The sequence below is a fragment of the Seriola aureovittata genome, chromosome 1, assembly GCF_021018895.1.
Source record: "Seriola aureovittata isolate HTS-2021-v1 ecotype China chromosome 1, ASM2101889v1, whole genome shotgun sequence".
In the NCBI taxonomy this organism is placed as follows: domain Eukaryota; kingdom Metazoa; phylum Chordata; class Actinopteri; order Carangiformes; family Carangidae; genus Seriola; species Seriola aureovittata.
This window is the reverse complement of record NC_079364.1, coordinates 2,125,030-2,143,768: the sequence shown is the minus strand read 5'-3', so window position 1 is coordinate 2,143,768 and position 18,739 is coordinate 2,125,030. Positions and strand designations below refer to the sequence as shown.

Here is an 18,739-nt window from a genome sequence, read left to right as displayed (position 1 = left end):
AATCTGCATTGGGCAAGGTGATGATACTGGAACTTTTGTTTGGTGCCGTTCCAATGAAATTTATGAAGACGACAGCCTGAAGAAAACATGCAAATTTCCACAGTCATTGATGATATGGGGCTGCATGTAGGCAAAGGCACGGGGGAGATGGCAGTCATTACATCTTCAATAAATGCACAAGTTTACATTGAAATTTATGGACACTTTTCTTATTCCACCAACTGAAAGGATGTTTGGTGATGATGACATCATTTTTCAAGATGATAATGCATCTTGCCATAGAGCAAAAGACGTGAAAACTTTCCTTCAAGAAAGACATATGTCAATGGCATGGCCTGCAAATAGTCGGGATCTCAATCCAATTGAGAATCTATGGTGGAAATTGAAGAAAATGGTCCATGACAAGGCTCCAACCTGCAAAGCTGATCTGGTAACAGCAATAAGAGACAGATGCAGCCGGATTGATGGAGAATACTGTTTGTTAATTGTTAAGTCCATGCCTCAGGGAAATCAAGCTGTTATAAAAGAAACAGGTGGTGCAACAAAGTCGTATGGTGTAGTGTTTTTCTCATGATTCCGTAATATTTTCCTCAGAATTGAGTGATTCCATATTTTTTTCCTCTACTTGATCTAAAAAAAGCCATTGTGACTGACTACAACACCTGTCTTTCTTTTCTTTTCTTTTTTTTTTTTAAATGTTCCTTAAAGCCAGAAGGTTGGCATTTTGAATAATGATAGTTTTGTGGCATGTCTGTGATTAGGTTTTTATTCTACGAAATTAAGCAACTGCATGAACATCCTCCAAGAGCGGTGATTCCATAATTTTTGCCAGGGGTTGCAGAAGAGCACATCATCAACAAAGAAGAGAGGGAGAGTTAGCTGTATGTGCTAATGAACCTGTTTGCCTTGCAGTCTGTACATGGGGGATTAGTGTAACCTGGTTTGAAAAACCCTTTCAAAACAAAAGTATTGAGGCAGGATGATTCAGTGTCTCGCTTCACTTCACCATAAATCTCATGACCAGCCCAAACCTCACGGCATCACTCTATCAGAGAGGTGCGGCACTGGTTTTGAATACAGGATGTGTTTAAAAATCTGCCACAATAGGAACAGTGGTATAATTATTTTTATAAGCTTTATTGAATAAAATAATAATAACAGCACTTTAGCCTGTTTCATGATGGTGTCAGATTAAATCCATCCACACAATTGCAATACCTTGGATTCTCCAGCAGAAGTCGCCATTTCCCACCTTATCAAATTCTTCAAACTAGTGATCCTAGTGAAGTTTCATTTCTCATCAATAAGCTGAAGATTATTGGTGAGAGGGTTTTCAGCAGTTATCCTCTTAAAATTAACTTCCTGTTGATAAATGGATGACACCCAGACTTTCCCAAAGACAAATTATTTTGTGTAACTTTCTACCTGCACATGGTGAGTACCTTTTGTTTTATAACTCTCTCTTAAATCAATATTTATGTATTTTTAAAAACATTTTGGTTCATTTTTTTTGATCCACTGGAATATAAAAATCAGTCACCGTAAAACAACAATACAACAACCTACAGTCAACTGTGTGTTACTGTACTGAAGTTGTGATTTTACATCTGAAGGGAAGATGATGCTGAGAATGAAGACAGACCAGAATAATGTGACTAAAATACACTTTATTGTTAGATATACAACATAAACACAAAGCACACAACTCTACTTGATGTGATTAGGAAGCTGGCTAGCAAGCTAGCAAGCTAGATAGATAGATACTTTGTTTTTGTCTTGAGATAGTCTACTCCACTTTAAAGATGTGTTGATCCCTAATTGTTCCCCTGTTGTCCCTGTAGTTAAACCCAAGCAGTGGTACAGCGTGTTACACTTTTACACAGGTGATGGGCTAAACAGGACAACAAGGCTACAACAGAGACTTCCTGAGACTTCATTCAGATGTAGACAAAGATAATACAGAGCTCAGAGAGATGGTAAAACTTCCAGGTGAAGAGGTGCAGACGTGGCCCAGGACAGGAGAAGAGTCATCCTTGGGGGCTGCTGTCCAAGAGCTTTCTCCTCCATTATCAAGGAGAGAGAGAAAATCCCTCTCCTCTCATCAGCCGTTCTGAAATGGTATCAATATCAGGCTGATCTACTCACCCGAAATGGGGGAGAATCCCTGAGGAGAGCAAAACAAAGAAAAAAGCTGCTGGATTGCAGCCACCAGGAATAAACTGTTTCCATGTGGCACCAGTTCTAGACGATGCCAAACTGAGCCAGATCACTCAGCTCCATGTCACCAAACGCCTCCCAGGGGCAGATGACCTCCACACCTACGAGAGAAAAACCAGAAGTTAATTCACCCTGTCGTATCTAATACATTAGAATCAGTTATCGGTTTCCTGTATCAGTTCTTGCTGTGATCAATCGTTACCTCCAAGGCCATCCATTCCTGGAACATCATCAAATCTAAAGACAGAGAAATGAAGAAGTGAAGTTGAGATGAGCCATCGCCGTTATCTCACAGTTACAGTTACCTTAATATGTAGTGGTGTTTTTTCTATACTCACCCCTTCTGTCCAGCTTTGGGAGCCTTGCTCTTGAACTGCCTGGTCACCTTCTGCTTGAACTTGGGGGGAGCGGCCTTGGTGCCTCCAGGTGCTGCTACTGCGGCATTCATGTCTATGAAAACAACAAAGACTTATTAAAGAGAACGAGAACCGAAAAGTACTTAGATAAATATATTGAAATATGTCTGATGACCCTAAGTTACCTATTCAGGCTACAAGCCCATCCTCAACTAATCCACTTAGTCTAAATGTCTTAGGTCATAGCTCTTGCTGCTGTAATCAGTCATAATTAGGTGACTATATTTACTTTAAGCTGTCAGTTATGTCTGTTCTGTTACCGGCTAAAGATGTTCTAATAATGGAAGGACAGTGTGAGAGTGGATCTGAAGTTTGGGATGTCAATACAAACCAAACTTGTAATGACCTGAAAGAATAAGTCAACATTTTTATAAATATGCTTATGTCTGTGCATTAAGTAACTTAGTTTAGTTTAGCATAAAGCCAAAGTGAGGGGAAACAGGTAGCCTGGTCCAAAATTCAAAAACACATCTAACAAACAACTCCAGGCCTCACTAATAATAAAACATGTTGTATTTCCTTTAACTAATCCACACACAAATATATAAACAACACGTTGTGATTTTACAGGTGTTGTAAAGTCCAACTTTACTTTACAAACCATAAATAATCATTTTTGCACATCTTAATTGCAAAGTGTTAAATAGTGACTTAATTAAAGTGTTAATGGGTGACAATATTTTGTACTTTGACGAGAGCTAGCTGATAAGCACTTCCTGTCTGTGCTAAACAACAAAATGCAAACTCATATTTTTTAAATGCCTCAGAACTTTTCCTTAGAGCCTCAAAAGTAAAGTAAAATAATTTCAATCAAGTTTTCAGTTAATAACTTAAACACATGAAAAAAATAGTCAATATTACCATTAGTATTTAATATGGGGAAAAAGTGTCAAGACATTTTATTTGAACTGTAACGATGAAAACTACAAGACGTCATGACTAAGCAGGAAAATACATAAAAACATTAATAATGAGCATCGAACTGGATTAATGAATATTTACAATCACTCAAGTAAAAATGTGCCAGTGCCACATGGTGCTCAGTATTTCTGATGCAGAGTGCCATCTGGTTTAGTCAGTATTTCATAAATTGAAATATAAATAGGATAAATAGAAATCAAAAAGCATAGCTGCAGACAGCCAAATGTAGAATAACAAAAAATAAAAAGCTGCATTTAATAAAAGTAGGAATAAGAATAAAAGATCTTAGTGCATCAGTAACAGCAGGACAGTGTGTAATTTAAAGGTGGAGTGCAATAACAACTGTGCAAAAAGTCCTCACAAAGAAAACTTCATGACTCTAAGATCAACAATTTATCATCACATCTAATTTGACAGAAACATATTTAAAAGAAATGATTGTTTTCTTTATTCTACTTGACCTCTTTAAGACATGCAGCAGCTACAGACTACAGCTACAGTGTGTGCTGCCGTAAGGTGTCAGCAGAGAGTCTCACCTGTGTGTTAGTTGGTGGGAGTCGGGGTGAGGCGAAGTGAAGCTAGATGGAAGAGCTGAGCAAAGGAAGAAGTACAAAACAAAGAGAAGGTTCTCTTTCTTTTTGCACTCTCTCTGTCTCTTTCTCTCTCCCTCAGTCACAGTGTTTATATACCTGCCGTGGTCATTCACAAAGCTGTTAATGGAGTTGAGGTGGATTACTTTCTGGGATAATCTTATGACCGTGAGAACAGCCGGTACCTATGGCACAACATATACAGCCCACGTCAGGACCCTGAGTCTGTGGGTGTTTACCAGACGTGAGGCGTTTTGGGTCATTGAGCAAACTGCTCGTCACGTAAGTTTATTCATAGTGTTGCCTTTGATTAGAGCAGAGGGGAATGAAAACAAGGAAAAACAAGACATTGGATGGATAAAGATGCAGTAGCAAAATGGACAGAACAATAAAGTGGTTAATAACACAGACAATGAAATGAAAACACAGGTGAAAATTATGGTTTTCATAATATTTTTAGCAAAATTCACTGAGACTGTGAATGTTGTTTCTTTGATTGGGAGCAAACAAAATGTATGAAATCGTAACCAGCTCATCCTCTGTCCTTTCTGAACATATTATACTATAGCTCAGATTAGGTCAAGTTTAACTGGATTGGATCAGAAGGCACCACATTAAATTAGATTAGATTAGAAACAATTAGATCAGATTAGATTAGAGCGCTGTGGCACAGACACCATGTGAAAGAGACGACAGACGCCGCTCTCATACTGTATGTTAGAAAAACAAAACAAAAAACATTTGTGTTGATATTTTCTTTTCTTTCCGTTTCTGTTTTCAGGTTTGTGCGAGGGTCCTCGGGTCAGAAGAGGTAACGCTCTGATGGACAGACACCACGGGGTCGACTGAGGACAGCGACATCACAGACTGTAGTATATTTGGAAGGAGGTGGTGAGTGGTCAGATGGGATAACACCTGATGACCTGAATTATGACCTAATGTAATCTTCAACAACACACACATACTGTACATCTTCACCACTTGGTTACTTAACACACAGCAACCCGACTGTAACCAGGTCTGAGCGCAAACACATCAATGTGACATAAGAAGTGGACTCTGGTGACCACAGTGGATTCATGCTCTGGAAATTATTATCATTAATTATATAACATATTTAAAACAGCAAATACCTGAATAAGATTTTTTAACATACAGTGGTCTTGTGTCAGAGATTCACCTACAAACAAGTCCTCTGTGGTTGGGGTCAGGGCTTTGGTTACAGTTAGTCAAAGCATAATAATATATAATAATAATTAATTGGTTGGGGTTAGAGTAAAGTTGGGTTATGGTTAAACATCACAGAAGGTGACACGTGATAATAAGGGTTAATGTAAAGGGAAACATAAGATTACAGACAAGACACAGACTTTTGACAACACCTACTCCTACAGGCAAGATCTGAAAATGTGCAGCCAGCCCAATTGAAAAAAATTATACACAAAAACCATTGATTAAAATGATCAATGCATCTTTAATCTTTTTAAAGCAGCACACAGACTGTGAATTATTAATATAATAATATAATTTTAATATACTGTCAATCCACACATTGAAATGGAAATGAAAGTAGAGGTGTCAAGACATTTTTTTGTGACCCCCAAGTTAAGAACCACATGCCGGTCGGGGGTCATGGGAAACATTTTCATCCTCAAAAGAGGGCAGCGCTCCTGAAAAGGTTTTGAACCACTCTGCTAGAAAGCTGTTAAAACACAGACAACACAGAGCTGTAGCATGAGAAGCCCCAACATAAATCAAAGTAAAATTAGAAATATACAAAATGGGTTTTTAATGTTCCTTATTGTATCCTAAATATGATTAAAACCAGAGTTTCCTCTGGTTTCTTTGCCTTCATTCTGTCTTGATAGACTTATAAGAGATTCATTTATTCAGTAATTAATTTTTTATTTTTTACTGATTTCATGCAGGGCCGTGGAAAGATGTTTTAAATTGGAGGTGCTGTAGTGGGAGGAACATTTTACCCCAACTCATACAATACAACCCATACGAATACAACAATACTACTGCAACACAGACCAAAAAAGCAGCAGCAGTAACAACAACAGCAGCCAGGTCTACAAAACAAGACTCAGTAATGCAAATGGTATTTAAGCAATATCTCACCAAAGGGAGTGATGTTGTTCATAGACCTTGTACCTAAGACAATCAGAGTCTTGCTGATATTCAGTACAACATCACGACCTCGAGTGTTATATTGCTTTTAAATAAACAGTTAGTTAAATAAACAACAACAGATTATGATTTGTTTGTTTATTTTATCTTTTTCGTTTTTGGTATGCCATCACAAATAGTTCCCAAAGCAACACACAAACATTTTCCTGACCTGCACAGTGCACACTAGCTTGCTAGTTTGTCTACGTGTTAGCTAAAGTGTGCGCTCAAGTATCCAAGGTTGTTTCCTTCATCCTCTCCTGCCGACCATAAATCATTTAATTCAAGTGTTATTTCTGGAAATATTTTCATCTTTGCAAAGTTTGTTACGATCTAAGATAGATAACGACCGTTAGCGGAACGCTAATTAACGGTTAGGCGGAGTGATACATCTAGTTAAAAGTCCCAGTGCTGTTGTACTCAGCGCTCATGGACTCTCGTCCAATCAAATTACTTGGTCGGAACTAACTGTTAATGTCAATAATATTTCACAATAATGCCATAATATTGCAATACATGTGTCCAACAGCACACAAGAACATATCTAAATATGCACATTTTCCATTTTCTCAACAAAGGTGAAAAGAAATTGACAACTGAATATTAAACTCCTCGGCAGCAGCTTAAACTAAATAATTTACCTTAGGCTGCGAGCCAGGTGCTCCAGTAGTTATAATAATCCAAATGTGGCCTTGTGCTCAGGTGTTATGGAAATGAAGTCTCTCATCAGGGCACAGATGTCCAATGAGTTAAAAATGTCAGTGTGGACCTTTTTATATACTGTCTACGGTGTGGACATGCATCACGGAGAAGTGAGCTTGTCGCTTCCGGGTCACGGGGTTGCGTAGCCATGTTTTCGCGCGATGGTCAGTCCGCGACAATCTCCATCTCTACAAAAGAAAAACTACAACCAAGCGAAACCGACGGGGTGCTGGTGGAGCTGCTCTCCCGGGAAAGCTGGACGTCATCTCTTGCTCTCTTTAGCTGGTGGTTTGGTTTGTCCTCTACTGTGACTGTTTCCTTTGATTAGCTATCAATGCTACAGCGGCAGGTTGTAAATTTACGAAGCCTACCATGGAGTCGACATGACCCGCCCACCACTTTCTCTGATTGGCTAATGATCGCTGCCTTCGCTGGTTGGATTGGTTGGATTGGTTGGATTGGTTGGGTCAGGGTCAAGGTAAGAAGTCATTCTGAGGAGGAGTAGAAGTGGTCATGTCAACAACAACAACACACACACACACACACACACACACACACACACACACACACACACACACACACACACACACACACACACTAAACTTTTGTACCACAGGGTAAAAATATTCCATCCAAGAGTACAGCGTCACAATAAAGTCACTTCCTGTAGTTACAGTATCACATCACAGTTTATTTTTAATTCGAATTTGAATTTCAGTAGAAAGTGTACAACAATATGGCAAGTTTAACATCAGTGTTAGAAAACAGAGCGCAGAAATAAGGAAGAAAAAAAACGTGAAAATAAATAACATATCTAAGGAGACTATACTGTAATATTTGAAAGGAATAAATTATATTTAGTAGTTTTTTTGCTGCCGTGTTGTGATTGTATGTGGACTCCTAGACATTCAGTTATGTATGTATGTATGTGTATTTCTCATAAAAGTTCATGAACATATGCATACATGTACTTGTACAGTATATTAAGTGCATACACGGGGCTGTTAATGGACTAAGCTTCCGCGTCCTGTAGTGGAGAAAAGATGATCTGCTTTGTGTGAGCTTGAAATGATACTCACTGTCTATAAAGGTTATATTGTGTGAGCTATGAATTACAAACAGACTATATATTAACACAACAAGCAAACATACAATACAAACATTTGTTTACCTCAAAGACAGTCTTATTCTTAATTTTTACAAAAAATGGCAGTGACATAAACACAGACACACACACACACACACACACACACACACACACACACACAAAATAAGGTCTGGACGGTCTTTGGGTTTTCAGACTCTGAGAACTTTTTTCTCTCGTAGTCCATGTCCTGCAGTAGAAAAAGAGAGTTATTCATGATTGTTTCAGTTTATTTTCACTCGTAATCATCAAAATAGGAGTGTCTGTTTTTCTCCTTCCATTTTACATTCATATGTTCATTTGTGTTTTTGTTTTCTTAATCTGATCTGAGAGGATGAAAAACTGGACACACAAATTTTTCACCTGAGCTTTTTCTTCCCTGTCACTAACTTTCTTTTAATACCTATGTACATTTTACTCCCACAGAAAGGTAATAAAAACTGTAATAATTAATATTTTAAACAACTTGTTGACGTACAGTGAGGGTTTCAGCTGCTCCTACTCCATGATACCGGCGTTGCTGAGGTAAACTTCAGTGATAGGCAGCGAGTTTGTCTGGTCGTTGTTGGCACCACCAGTCTGCTGGATGAACTGCTGCAGGTTACACTGCCTCAGCTCCTTATTCAGCTCCTCAACCAGCTGCCATCTGTCCTAGAGGATGGAGGAATATTATATCACCAACAAGAACTGCCTGTGTATCAAAGCCTGATATATCTTATTCCTCTGAACCACAGAGCTCCATTTATATTCAAATACTATTAAAAACACATTAATGAAACATACTGTTGCACTGGGTGACATGTTCCTTCATTATCATGAACACACACACCGGCTGCCACAAATAGTCACTAAAGCACCAAATGTATATAGACACGCAGGTGAAAATAGCCCCAAACAAATGCACTATTTACCCTGTTTGACTAACATTTGCAAAAAAACAGGTGTTTTACAGAATTACTGAGCATTTTGTTTGTTAAATATGAAACCAATGGAGTTTGGGCTGAGCGACACAGACCGGATGGGGAAGTCTACTAAAAGTAGTTGGTGTGGGTCTTTTTGTGGGATTTGTCGACTATAACAAAGTGAAAGTCACATTCACTTTTATTCACACTGCTGGTTTGTTCTGTGTTTCACAGTATACAGCGCACCAGGAGAGGCAAACCAGGCAAATGCTCCCCCAAGTGGAAACATTTGGCACATTTTGTAATGACAACTATAAACCCCCTTAAACCTCCCATAAAGACATTATACAGAGTGGGGCCCCTGATGATATGTGTTGTAGCTACCACGGGAGCTGTAAATAGGAGCGTCTACCAATAGTCTGTATGTGAGGTGTTTGGGGAACGTCTGTAAAGGATACTGTCTGCCAATAGTCTACATATTAGGGGGTGGGTTGGGAGGTTTCTTCAAAGGGCTTCTTTACATTCTTTACCTTAACCTCCTAGGACCTGGCGTCCACATATGTGGACCTCACATTTTGGGTTCTCTAGAGCAAAAAACTAACTTTTTCTCAACAAGGGCCTGGTGACCACATATGAGGATATTAAACTGCCACTCAGTAATCGAAATTTAAAACTAATGTCCTCATATGTGGACATCATTTTTCTCAGGTCCCAATCAGCCTAAATAGCAAAGAGAAATTAAAAATGCACGCCATGCAACAGTTCGTGTCTTAGGAGGTTAAATTTAATTTTAAATTTGATCAGGCAGATTTTGAGGTAATAACTGAAAACGTGTGCGTTGTAGTGACTATTTGTGGTTTGTGTGACAAAGCTAATGTCATAGCTTCAGGTTTCTCCGTTCCCTCAAAGTTGTGACCAGAAAAGGTCACAAAAACGGTGTGTAAATTCACTTCACCGCCATGAGCTGAATCCACTGATCACAGTAGTTATACCTGTATTATTCCCGCTGCAGTCTGAAGCTCCCTCTGTGTCTCCGACGCCGTTGCATTCAGATTTTCTCCCTGCTGCAGGCGGTTGTGGAGCTCCTGCCTCAGGGGCCCCAGGGCCTCCTCCTGCTGCTGACTCACTGCAGAGCTTAGTTTGTGGGCTGTGAGTTGTATGTCCTGGTCTACATGTGCAGAACGGGCCTGGAGCTCCTTGATCTGATTATTGTGATCATCCATTGATGAGTGTATCTGGTGTAGTTGTCTGTGCATATCTGTTGATAACAGTGTTAACATTTCTTATTTTAAAAGTGTCAGAGGATGAAGACAGTTGCCACAATCAGTGAACATAGGTTTGAACACGTACCTTGCTCTCTGTCCAGCTCTGCCTGTAACTGTTCTTCCCAGTGTGCTCTGTGCATCAGCTCTGCCTCGTTCTGCCTCAGCTGCTGCTCCAGTTCCTCCAGTTCCTCTGTAAGGTCCTGATTCAGAATTGGAACCACAGCGGATGACCTCTCCTGCTCCCACACATCTGTTTCCCTTTCCAGAGCTTGAATCTGAATCTCCAGGTCTTGTAACATCCTCTGTTGCTGCAGAATCTGCCTGAACACTTCCTCTTTGAAGGGGTAAAAGGGGACAGCTTTCACAGAGTTGGGGGCGTCTAGGAAAGAGACAGGGGACGTTCGTGGTTCTGGGGATGCCCTAGGCGATGGAGACCAGGCCCTATTTGGTTTAGTCCTCTTGGGAAGTGTTGAGGGACCCAGATTGAAGGTGAGAGCCTTGTGTGGTCCTCTGTATTTGGGGGGCTCTGGTTCTGATGGTCTGAGTAGGGGAATATGTCTCTCTATGGTTGATGTGTTCTGTCCATCACTGAGGCTGGGACCGGTCCGCCGCAGAATGAACTGGACCTCTGGAGCCAGCTGTCCCAGCTGAGCCAGATGCTGCAGAGGACAGTCATCGGCAACCAGATGTTTCTCATTCTCACGTAGCTTCAAGATGAGAATGTAACGACCAGTCTGACCTGTGGAAAACAGGTACAGATACACATGAAAGATTAATATTCAACAGTACAAAATATTACAACCAACAAACAGCTGAATGTAGGGTGCTGCATTTTGAGGCTGTCAAGGGGGAAGTTTTAATGATTCTACTCTATAAAACAAAATAAAAAACATGCAATAAAAAGCATGTATATTAAACAGTTTACTTTAGTGCACCCCATAATATAAAACTGCAGGAAAAAAGCAAACAATGTGATGATGTTGCTATTCTAAAATGAAGATATTAAATGTTATTTTAAGTCTGTACAGTCCTCTAATGATGAATTATCCCATTAGGAGCATTAGCATTCTCAGCTAATCTTACAACAATCAATCAGTTAGATATTCCACTTTCATAGTTGACAGTTTGATGGATGGTGTTACAGAAAACTACTGTAATTAATTCTGTGCTAGAAACTGTGACAGCAAAACTTGCCAGTCTTCCAGAAAGTAGAAGTAATAGCAGTAACAGTGCTTAAAGGATATGTGAATAATTCAGTGTTGGATGAAAATTGACATACTTACCAATTGCTTGTGCAAGAGCTATCACGACGTCCTGACAGGAAGTGCTTTGTGATACGCCACAAACCACTCTGACCACACCCTCCACCCACACCTTCAGCTCCATCACTCAGCAGCACCAGGCTCCACCAGTGACCTGCAGGAAGACAGTTGTACACATTACTAAACTTTACATGTAACCTTTATTAACATTAAACCAAACTGTCAATAACTAAAACAACAAAAATAAAAACAAAACTGAACCATCACTACAAGGACTGAGTTATATGATGATGGATGGGTAATATACATATGTCAACCAGCAGAAATGACCATGTTATCTTGTGCAGGTGATGTTGCAAAACTAATAAATGGCAATATTAGATTGAGATATTACTTTGGCATCAATGTCATAAATACTTTGTTTTGCACTGGTTGAATGAGTACTGAGAATCTTTATACCATTAACTGTTTAACTGTTGGCCCTCCCCAGTTTACACACAGAGACCACCCACAGGTGAGATGGCACAGTATGTTCAGGTGACAACAACCTTCCAGAATCTCCTCCACTGGCCATGGGGACTCTGGGCTCAAAACCCAGTTGGCCAGTGGACAGTCAGTATCCCGGAAGTACAAGTCTTGGTTTGCCAAGATTGAGAACCCTTTGAACTGATAAAGGGCTGCAGCTTGACTCATAACTGCCCTTTTTTTCCTCCTCGATGTGTAAGTAACTCGTAACCACCTTTAGAAGGCATGCTAACTGTAGCTAACTTGCTAACAGTGGTGTGGCTGTAGAAGCATTTGTTTTGGTCTGAGATGCTGGTGGTCAAGTGCAACATCTACTGGCAGTGACGTTAAGTAAAAGTGTCAACAGTTTAAATTCCCTCTTACAAATAAAAGTCCTGCATCCAAAATTGTACTAGAGTAAAAGTACTATCAGTGAAATGTAGTCATGATAAAATTGACTAGACCAGCAGTTAACAGTCATTCCAGCCTGGCTACAGTATGTTATTCATAAACAGTTAAATTTCCATATGAATTACTATATAATTTCGCATATACGGTATATCAGTATTGAAGTATTATTCATTTCGCTCACTCACTCCTCACTAGGCTAAACGTCATCTTTTTCATTTAGTTTAATTTGGATATTTGGGTTTAAAATGTGTACTGTCCCTTTAAGAGAACAACGGCTAACGGCTAACGGCTAACGGCACCCGCTGGAGAGAGAGCGCGAAAAGAGGGAGACCTGGAAGATGCTATGGAGGGAAGGAGAAGCTAGCAATCCAATTAAAAAGTACGGAAAGACAGAAAATGGAGAAAAGAAACAAGGTTTGACAGTTAGAACCGTTTTTATTTAATTGAAGGAGTGACTTTTTCTGCCGTTGTTGCCGGGTGCTGCTCTTGAGGTCGACTTTTTAAAGAGGACATGGTGAGTTTTTTGGCTAATGTGTAGTTTTTGTAATTTGTCGTAGTCATATTCTTTGTTTTTAAAACCAAACGTGTAACCAATCGTGTCAATAACAGTGAAGTAAGACAGTGTAAGAAGCTTCATGTTGTCATTTGGCCTCAGGAATTGTGAAGCTAGCATTACACGCCACAGTAAATCAATCAAACTTTGAGATGACGTGAATTCTGACGTCATTAGAGGCTGTGACGCAGATTTAATTACCGTATATTAAACATCTCTCACTTCATGATAAGAACTATATAAGTGCCCAAAAACAGAGTGCAAATGGTTTCAAAGCAACCATGACTGACAGTTTCAGAAACTACAATTCAATATTAACATTAATTAAATTAAGTTACACGCTATTTGCCTCTGGTTTTGCTTGTTAACAAACGTGTTTAAAAAAGCGTTGTGCTATTTAAATTGTGTGAGCACAAGGTCAGCCGTTGTAGTAGTAATTATGAAAATAGACTGAATACTCCCAAATTGGTATAATGGTATAACGAGACATGATGCTGACATTTTTTTACTATTGCAATACCGTTGTGGTGTGTTTCACTCTAACCTAGCTGAGACCTTTTCCTTTTCCACGCACCTGGAAAATAGGTGAAGTTTTCCCAGAAATAACTGTTCCCTGCCCCTACTGCTGTTCAGCTGCTCTATTTTTATGCTGAGTACTGATGACCTTTTCTTTATTTCATATATTTTTAAATATATTTTCTTGTGGTGCATTCGTGTTCCAGTAAAATTTAACTCAAGTTAAACTAATAAAAATGTTGAAACTATGTGTATTGGCCCTTGGTAGAACAAAAGAACTGAGCTAACTCAAACAGAAAGAAAAAACTACATTAATTATTACATAATAGAATGAAAGCTACAATATTTCTTAAATCCTACAAGGATTCGACATAACCTAAAAAAGCAAAACTTGTAATATTTTTGGTAGTCTGGCTGCCTTTCATATAATTTCAAGAGCCATAAAGTCCACTTAGTTTCCTCTGAACAGAGATAACGACATAGGTTTATCTCATCAAAAAACTAAGTCCCTGCTGTGCTTCATTCACTCATACATCATGTACAGTAATTGGTGTCAATGTAATTTAATTTCAGTGTCTGAAAAGCTATGATAATAAGGTGCTTACTGGTGAAACCTATATCTTTAGGTCACTGAAGGTCACATCACTCCTTTCACACATAAACAGACAGGCTGCTCTTCCCTGTTTACTATAACAAAGTATTCATATATAAACATCTTGAAATGATATGACTTTGTCTCTAAATTACAACTTTATTTTCCCAATATTGTTTTCTCTTCAGTGGCCTTACACTCCATCATAGGGGATCAGGAGCAAATGTCTTGGAAAGATTTGGGTCAACTGAACCCTTTAACCACATTTTAGTTACCCTGTGCAGACATTGTGTGAATAACCAAATGAAAAATGTTGGTAGTAAACGTTCTTGTTTGCTCTGATTAAATAACACTAATTCAGGCAGTATTATATTCATCCAGAAAACATATTTTGTTGTAGGTTATATAAAGTTTTGAGATTGTTGAATATAGTAATTAAAATGGACTAAAGCACCTGGAGACTTTCAGATTAGTATTTTTCTTTTCTCTATCATGGGAACAGAGCAACTTTCTCACCCTGTTGTTTCCATATGATACTGTAACCTCCCACCTGAGTAATGTATGAAAATTGAAGCCACACTTAGAGTGGAAACGAGTATAAGATATCACTCTCTTGGTGTCAGTATCGACAGGGGTGATTTCAGGAATTTTCTGACACTGAATTCCAAAGCAAACAACCTTTTTTTTGTAAAGCATAAAAAAAAGAAGATTACAACATTCAGTATGGGACCATAAGACAAACAACAGTGTGTTTGAAAGCACCTGACACATCTGCAAATATTTTTTCTTTACTTTTCACTGTTGTTCCCCCTCCTCCCTTTTGCATTCAGAAGCAGGAGAGATGATCTGGAGAGACCAGTTCTCACTTAAATTGCTTTAGTGTTTCTCTCTTGCTTAAAGAGAAAGTTAGGAAGTGACTAAATACATTCACTCTAGTACACACTTTAACATTATTTGCAATTTTACTTAAATTTCTACTTCATATTTCTTCTTGTGCTCCACTTGCTGCACTTTCAACATAAAATGTCGTTATCTGGGGATAGATGGAGCCCATGTACTCTTCAAACATAAAACAGCACACAGTAGATATACTGTTAAGTATCACTGTGCAGTTTCGGTAAACCAAACTCTAATCATTAACTAAGTACGGTTTGTTTTTTTGGCATAAGTCAGCCGAAACTCAAGTTACTTGAAACTCAAGTCGAAACTTAAGTGAAAATAGTGAATTTCTAACCAAACATTGACTAAACTGGTCATATGACACATTGTTAGCTCATTAGCAGACTTCCCAGCATGCAGCACAGTGTGTGGCTTCAATAAAGTGGTGCAAACTGTTGCTGATATTTGTGTTGCCTGGCTCCACATCTCTGTTGGCAATGGTGAGTTTTGAAAATGTAGGGAGGAGCTGTTGGGAACATTATTATTGTGGCGGTGTAAGTTTGTGGTGGTGCAGTAAAGATAATTAGATGATAAATTACTACAGCACTCTTAAGAAGACGTGCATTTAATATCCCTCTGTGTATTTACCTTTGTGCTGCTGTAGCTTCAGTGTGACAGCAGACAGTTCAGAATTGTGCTGTTACTCGGTCTAAACCAGTAATACAGCCAGGTGACGTACATGATGACATGTAACTTTACCAGCGTGTCTGCATAGCAAGGTGCTTAACCCTGTAAGTGAACATTTTGTCTTTCTGAATTTATTCTCTTCTGACATTAGAAGAACCTTCAGTGATCAGTTAACACGAGTAGCAAATTTAAAGTTTGCATAAGATGTTTGAAGTGTGTGAAAGTCTGGTGTTTGCAGGAGAAGACACACAGATTTGCTGAGGGCAGGAATGTGGCAGAGCATGCTGACATTCCTCGAGGACTCAGACTCCACCCACACATACTCCTCTCTCTCTGTTTACTAACTTCACTACTCCAAACCATTTTCAGTATCACTGTCATTCAGAAAATAATCAGCAGGAACTAAAAGTCCCCAAAACCCTGGAAACTGTAACTAGAAAATATGTTTTCTCTTTGCAGTTAAAACTTTAATTCTAATCACCTTTGAAAATATTAAGAACTGAAACTGGTGAAAGGGTTCCTCCTTTTCCTGATTAAAAAAATAATTTTTTATCTTTCCCTCATAAGAAAATTTTCTTCACATATGGTAAAAAAAGACATTTCTCAAATGTAAAATGACACAAGTAAACTTTTATCCTACTCTGTTTCATTTGAATATTTTTCTTGATACAAGAATCTTTTTAAGTTTAATCATGATTATTGTGAATTAACTATATTCTAAGCTCTACAACTGGAATTAAAAAATCACTGTCATAGCTTAAATTTTTTAAGTGTATGATTTGTAAACTAAGACTCAGTATGAGAGGAATACATGCTTTTTTAATTTACCAAATAGAAATGAAATCAACTGTTGTTTACATTAGAAACAAATATCACCAGTGACATTTTTCCCTCCTGAAAAACAAACTATTTTTTATTAGTAGATAATAAATAGCGTCTCTCCAACCATGTTATCGGGTTATTAGAGCTCAGAGATAAATTTTAACACTCACCTGCTAATTCGAGCCTCTCAGTTTCATTGATGGTCCTTGTCTTTGTCACTGTTGTGTGTTCAGGCTGGTGGGCGGCTGTTACCCAAACACTCACCTACAGACACATTCAGCTGAGGAGGAGGTGGACGAGGAGGAGGAGTGAAGCTGAGGAATGCAGCCCTTCTGGGTGTGCGGCATGATGTTACTCTGAAAGTGGCGGCAGGTAATTAAGTACATTTACCCAAGTATGATTTTGAGTTTTGGGCTTTCTTCCTCTGTCACCTCAGAGGAAATATTTTACTTTGTGCTCCTCTACATACACAGTGCTGAATCTGATTTTCCCATTTAGACTTTACTGTCAGTGAAAGGTAAGAGCAAAATAGATTGCAGAAACCATCTTTTTCTTTCATTTCTTGCATTTTTGTTTTTTACTTTCCCTCATGAAATTCTCCCAAAACTGGCAGCCACATTAAACTCTGCTCCTCTTCACTCTCAGCAGATTTGCTTTTCATAGATACTGCACATTTACCGCCACATTAATTACACAGAAGAAAAGTTTTGAACATCAGCATTTTACTTACACTTAACTTATTCCTCCACCATGATACATTAGTAAAAGGTTGGAGTACTTGTTCCACCACTGCCTCTCTCTCTCTAGACAGTGATGTCACCGTGACACTGAACCCGGGCTCCTCCCACTATGCGTAACAGATAAAAACTAAGAGGAGTGGCTCTTGCCGCCACCGTCCTTATTCCAAATCTCCAGCATTCCACTCTACAAGTTACGTGTGCATGTTTGTATCTGTGTGTGTTTGTGCTGATGATTAACAGATCGGCTCAGCTAGTTTTCCACAGCACTGTTTTATTGCAGCAACAAACAAACAAAGGCAGACACACAAACACACACACAAAGTACTGAGGACAGATGACGGCCATGAAATCAACTGCACATATAACGGGACATGATATGGGCCAGGGTGACAACCAGTATTATTGTGGAGATTATAATGATAATTTGTTGCAGCTGCCCTTCGTTTGACTTAGGCACCATCTGTTAATTTGCAAAAAAAGGAATAAAAAGTCTTCACATGTGTTTATTTGAAGTACCACAGGTACGTGGACATGAAGCTCACGGAACCGCACACCGAACTCCGCCCTCAGTGTTTCCAGTGCGTCCTTGCACTTCTCGGTTGGGAACGGGACCGCCGGTTTCTCAGCTGAAGGGCTTCGAGTATCAGGGAGATGGGTGAAGTCTTATTTTTGCACCTGTCCAATAAGCAGCGCTAGTTTAAGCTGAAATGCTTTGATATGGGAATACAGACACACAGATTAGTTTTCCCTTGCCTTGGAGCTGCAAGTTGAGGCCGTTTAAAATTTCTGACACATCTGTTAAAAAGGCAAGGTCCCATTTCCATTCTGTGTTGATCAGCTCTGGGACAGTTTTTCCCTTTGTAAGGAGAAAGGCATTGATTTCGGGTAGCCGGTCATATTTGGAGCACCGTCAGTTGTGATGCTGGCCAGCTTAGACCAGTCCAGATCCAACTCTTCCATCGTTTGGCACACTTTACCAAAAATATCCTCCCCTGTTGTAGTGTCCGTGAGACTTTGTAGTGCTGCCAACTCCTCGGTCACTTCAAAGTTTGACCTTACTCCCCGAACAAAAATCATCAGTTGTGCTGTGTCCTGCACATCATTGCTCTTATCCAATGCCAATGAAAAATACACAAAATCTTTAGCTTTCTCTTTCAGCTGGGCATGTACATTATCCCCCATTTCTTCAATTCACCTGGTGACTGTAGATGCGGGCAGACTCACCGCGTTTAGGACATCTTTCTTGTCCGAACACACCTCCTCCGCTGCAGCGCTCCAACACTTCTTAACAAACTCCCCATCACTGAACAGCTTTCCACAGTGTGCTATCAATTTAGCTACCTTGAAGCTGGCCCGGACGGTTCATCTGTGTTTGGCGTAGCAATGTGCTCTGTTGGACAGCTAATTCACATTTTAGCCTCGTCACCTTGTCTCTCCTCACTTG

The 18,739-nt window shown here is 39.3% G+C and overlaps 2 protein-coding genes across 4 annotated transcripts; both read right to left on the bottom strand.

Annotated features, from left to right (window-relative positions):
* Positions 1–1,677: 1,677 nt before the first annotated feature.
* Positions 1,678–7,044, bottom strand: LOC130170109 (retinal cone rhodopsin-sensitive cGMP 3',5'-cyclic phosphodiesterase subunit gamma-like). Its single transcript, XM_056377293.1, has 4 exons — positions 6,958–7,044; positions 2,556–2,667; positions 2,420–2,454; positions 1,678–2,318 (listed from the first exon to the last, which is right to left on the bottom strand). The coding sequence occupies exons 2-4, from the start codon at positions 2,663–2,665 to the stop codon at positions 2,242–2,244; spliced, it is 222 nt and encodes a 73-aa protein (XP_056233268.1). The 5' UTR covers positions 2,666–2,667; positions 6,958–7,044; the 3' UTR covers positions 1,678–2,241.
* A 363-nt stretch (positions 7,045–7,407) lies between these two features.
* LOC130169928 (ras association domain-containing protein 8-like) lies at positions 7,408–16,874 on the bottom strand. Of its 3 annotated transcripts, none has more exons than XM_056377095.1 (6): positions 16,726–16,864; positions 11,613–11,745; positions 10,415–11,068; positions 10,057–10,322; positions 8,641–8,813; positions 7,408–7,509 (listed from the first exon to the last, which is right to left on the bottom strand). In XM_056377095.1, exons 2-5 carry the CDS (start codon positions 11,713–11,715, stop codon positions 8,661–8,663), a joined length of 1,176 nt encoding a protein of 391 aa, XP_056233070.1. In that variant the 5' UTR covers positions 11,716–11,745; positions 16,726–16,864; the 3' UTR covers positions 7,408–7,509; positions 8,641–8,660. The 3 variants fall into 3 exon arrangements, with proteins under 3 accessions (XP_056233070.1, XP_056232995.1, XP_056233150.1); XM_056377020.1 differs by lacking the exon at positions 7,408–7,509 and adding an exon at positions 7,689–8,352 and having other exon boundaries at positions 16,726–16,874; XM_056377175.1 differs by lacking the exon at positions 7,408–7,509 and having other exon boundaries at positions 7,689–8,808.
* Positions 16,875–18,739: the final 1,865 nt, after the last annotated feature.

Coding starts and splice junctions, on each gene's coding strand:
- LOC130170109 (XM_056377293.1), bottom strand. CDS start 2,665: ATGAATGCCGCAGTAGCAGCACCTGGAGGCACCAAGGCCGCTCCCCCC. Junction 2,455..2,555: donor CCCAAAGCTGGACAGAAGGG/GTGAGTATAGAA, acceptor CTCTGTCTTTAG/ATTTGATGATGTTCCAGGAA. Junction 2,319..2,419: donor AGGAATGGATGGCCTTGGAG/GTAACGATTGAT, acceptor TTTCTCTCGTAG/GTGTGGAGGTCATCTGCCCC.
- LOC130169928 (XM_056377020.1), bottom strand. CDS start 11,715: ATGGAGCTGAAGGTGTGGGTGGAGGGTGTGGTCAGAGTGGTTTGTGGC. Junction 11,069..11,612: donor AGCTCTTGCACAAGCAATTG/GTAAGTATGTCA, acceptor TGTTTTCCACAG/GTCAGACTGGTCGTTACATT. Junction 10,323..10,414: donor AGAGCTGGACAGAGAGCAAG/GTACGTGTTCAA, acceptor TGTTATCAACAG/ATATGCACAGACAACTACAC.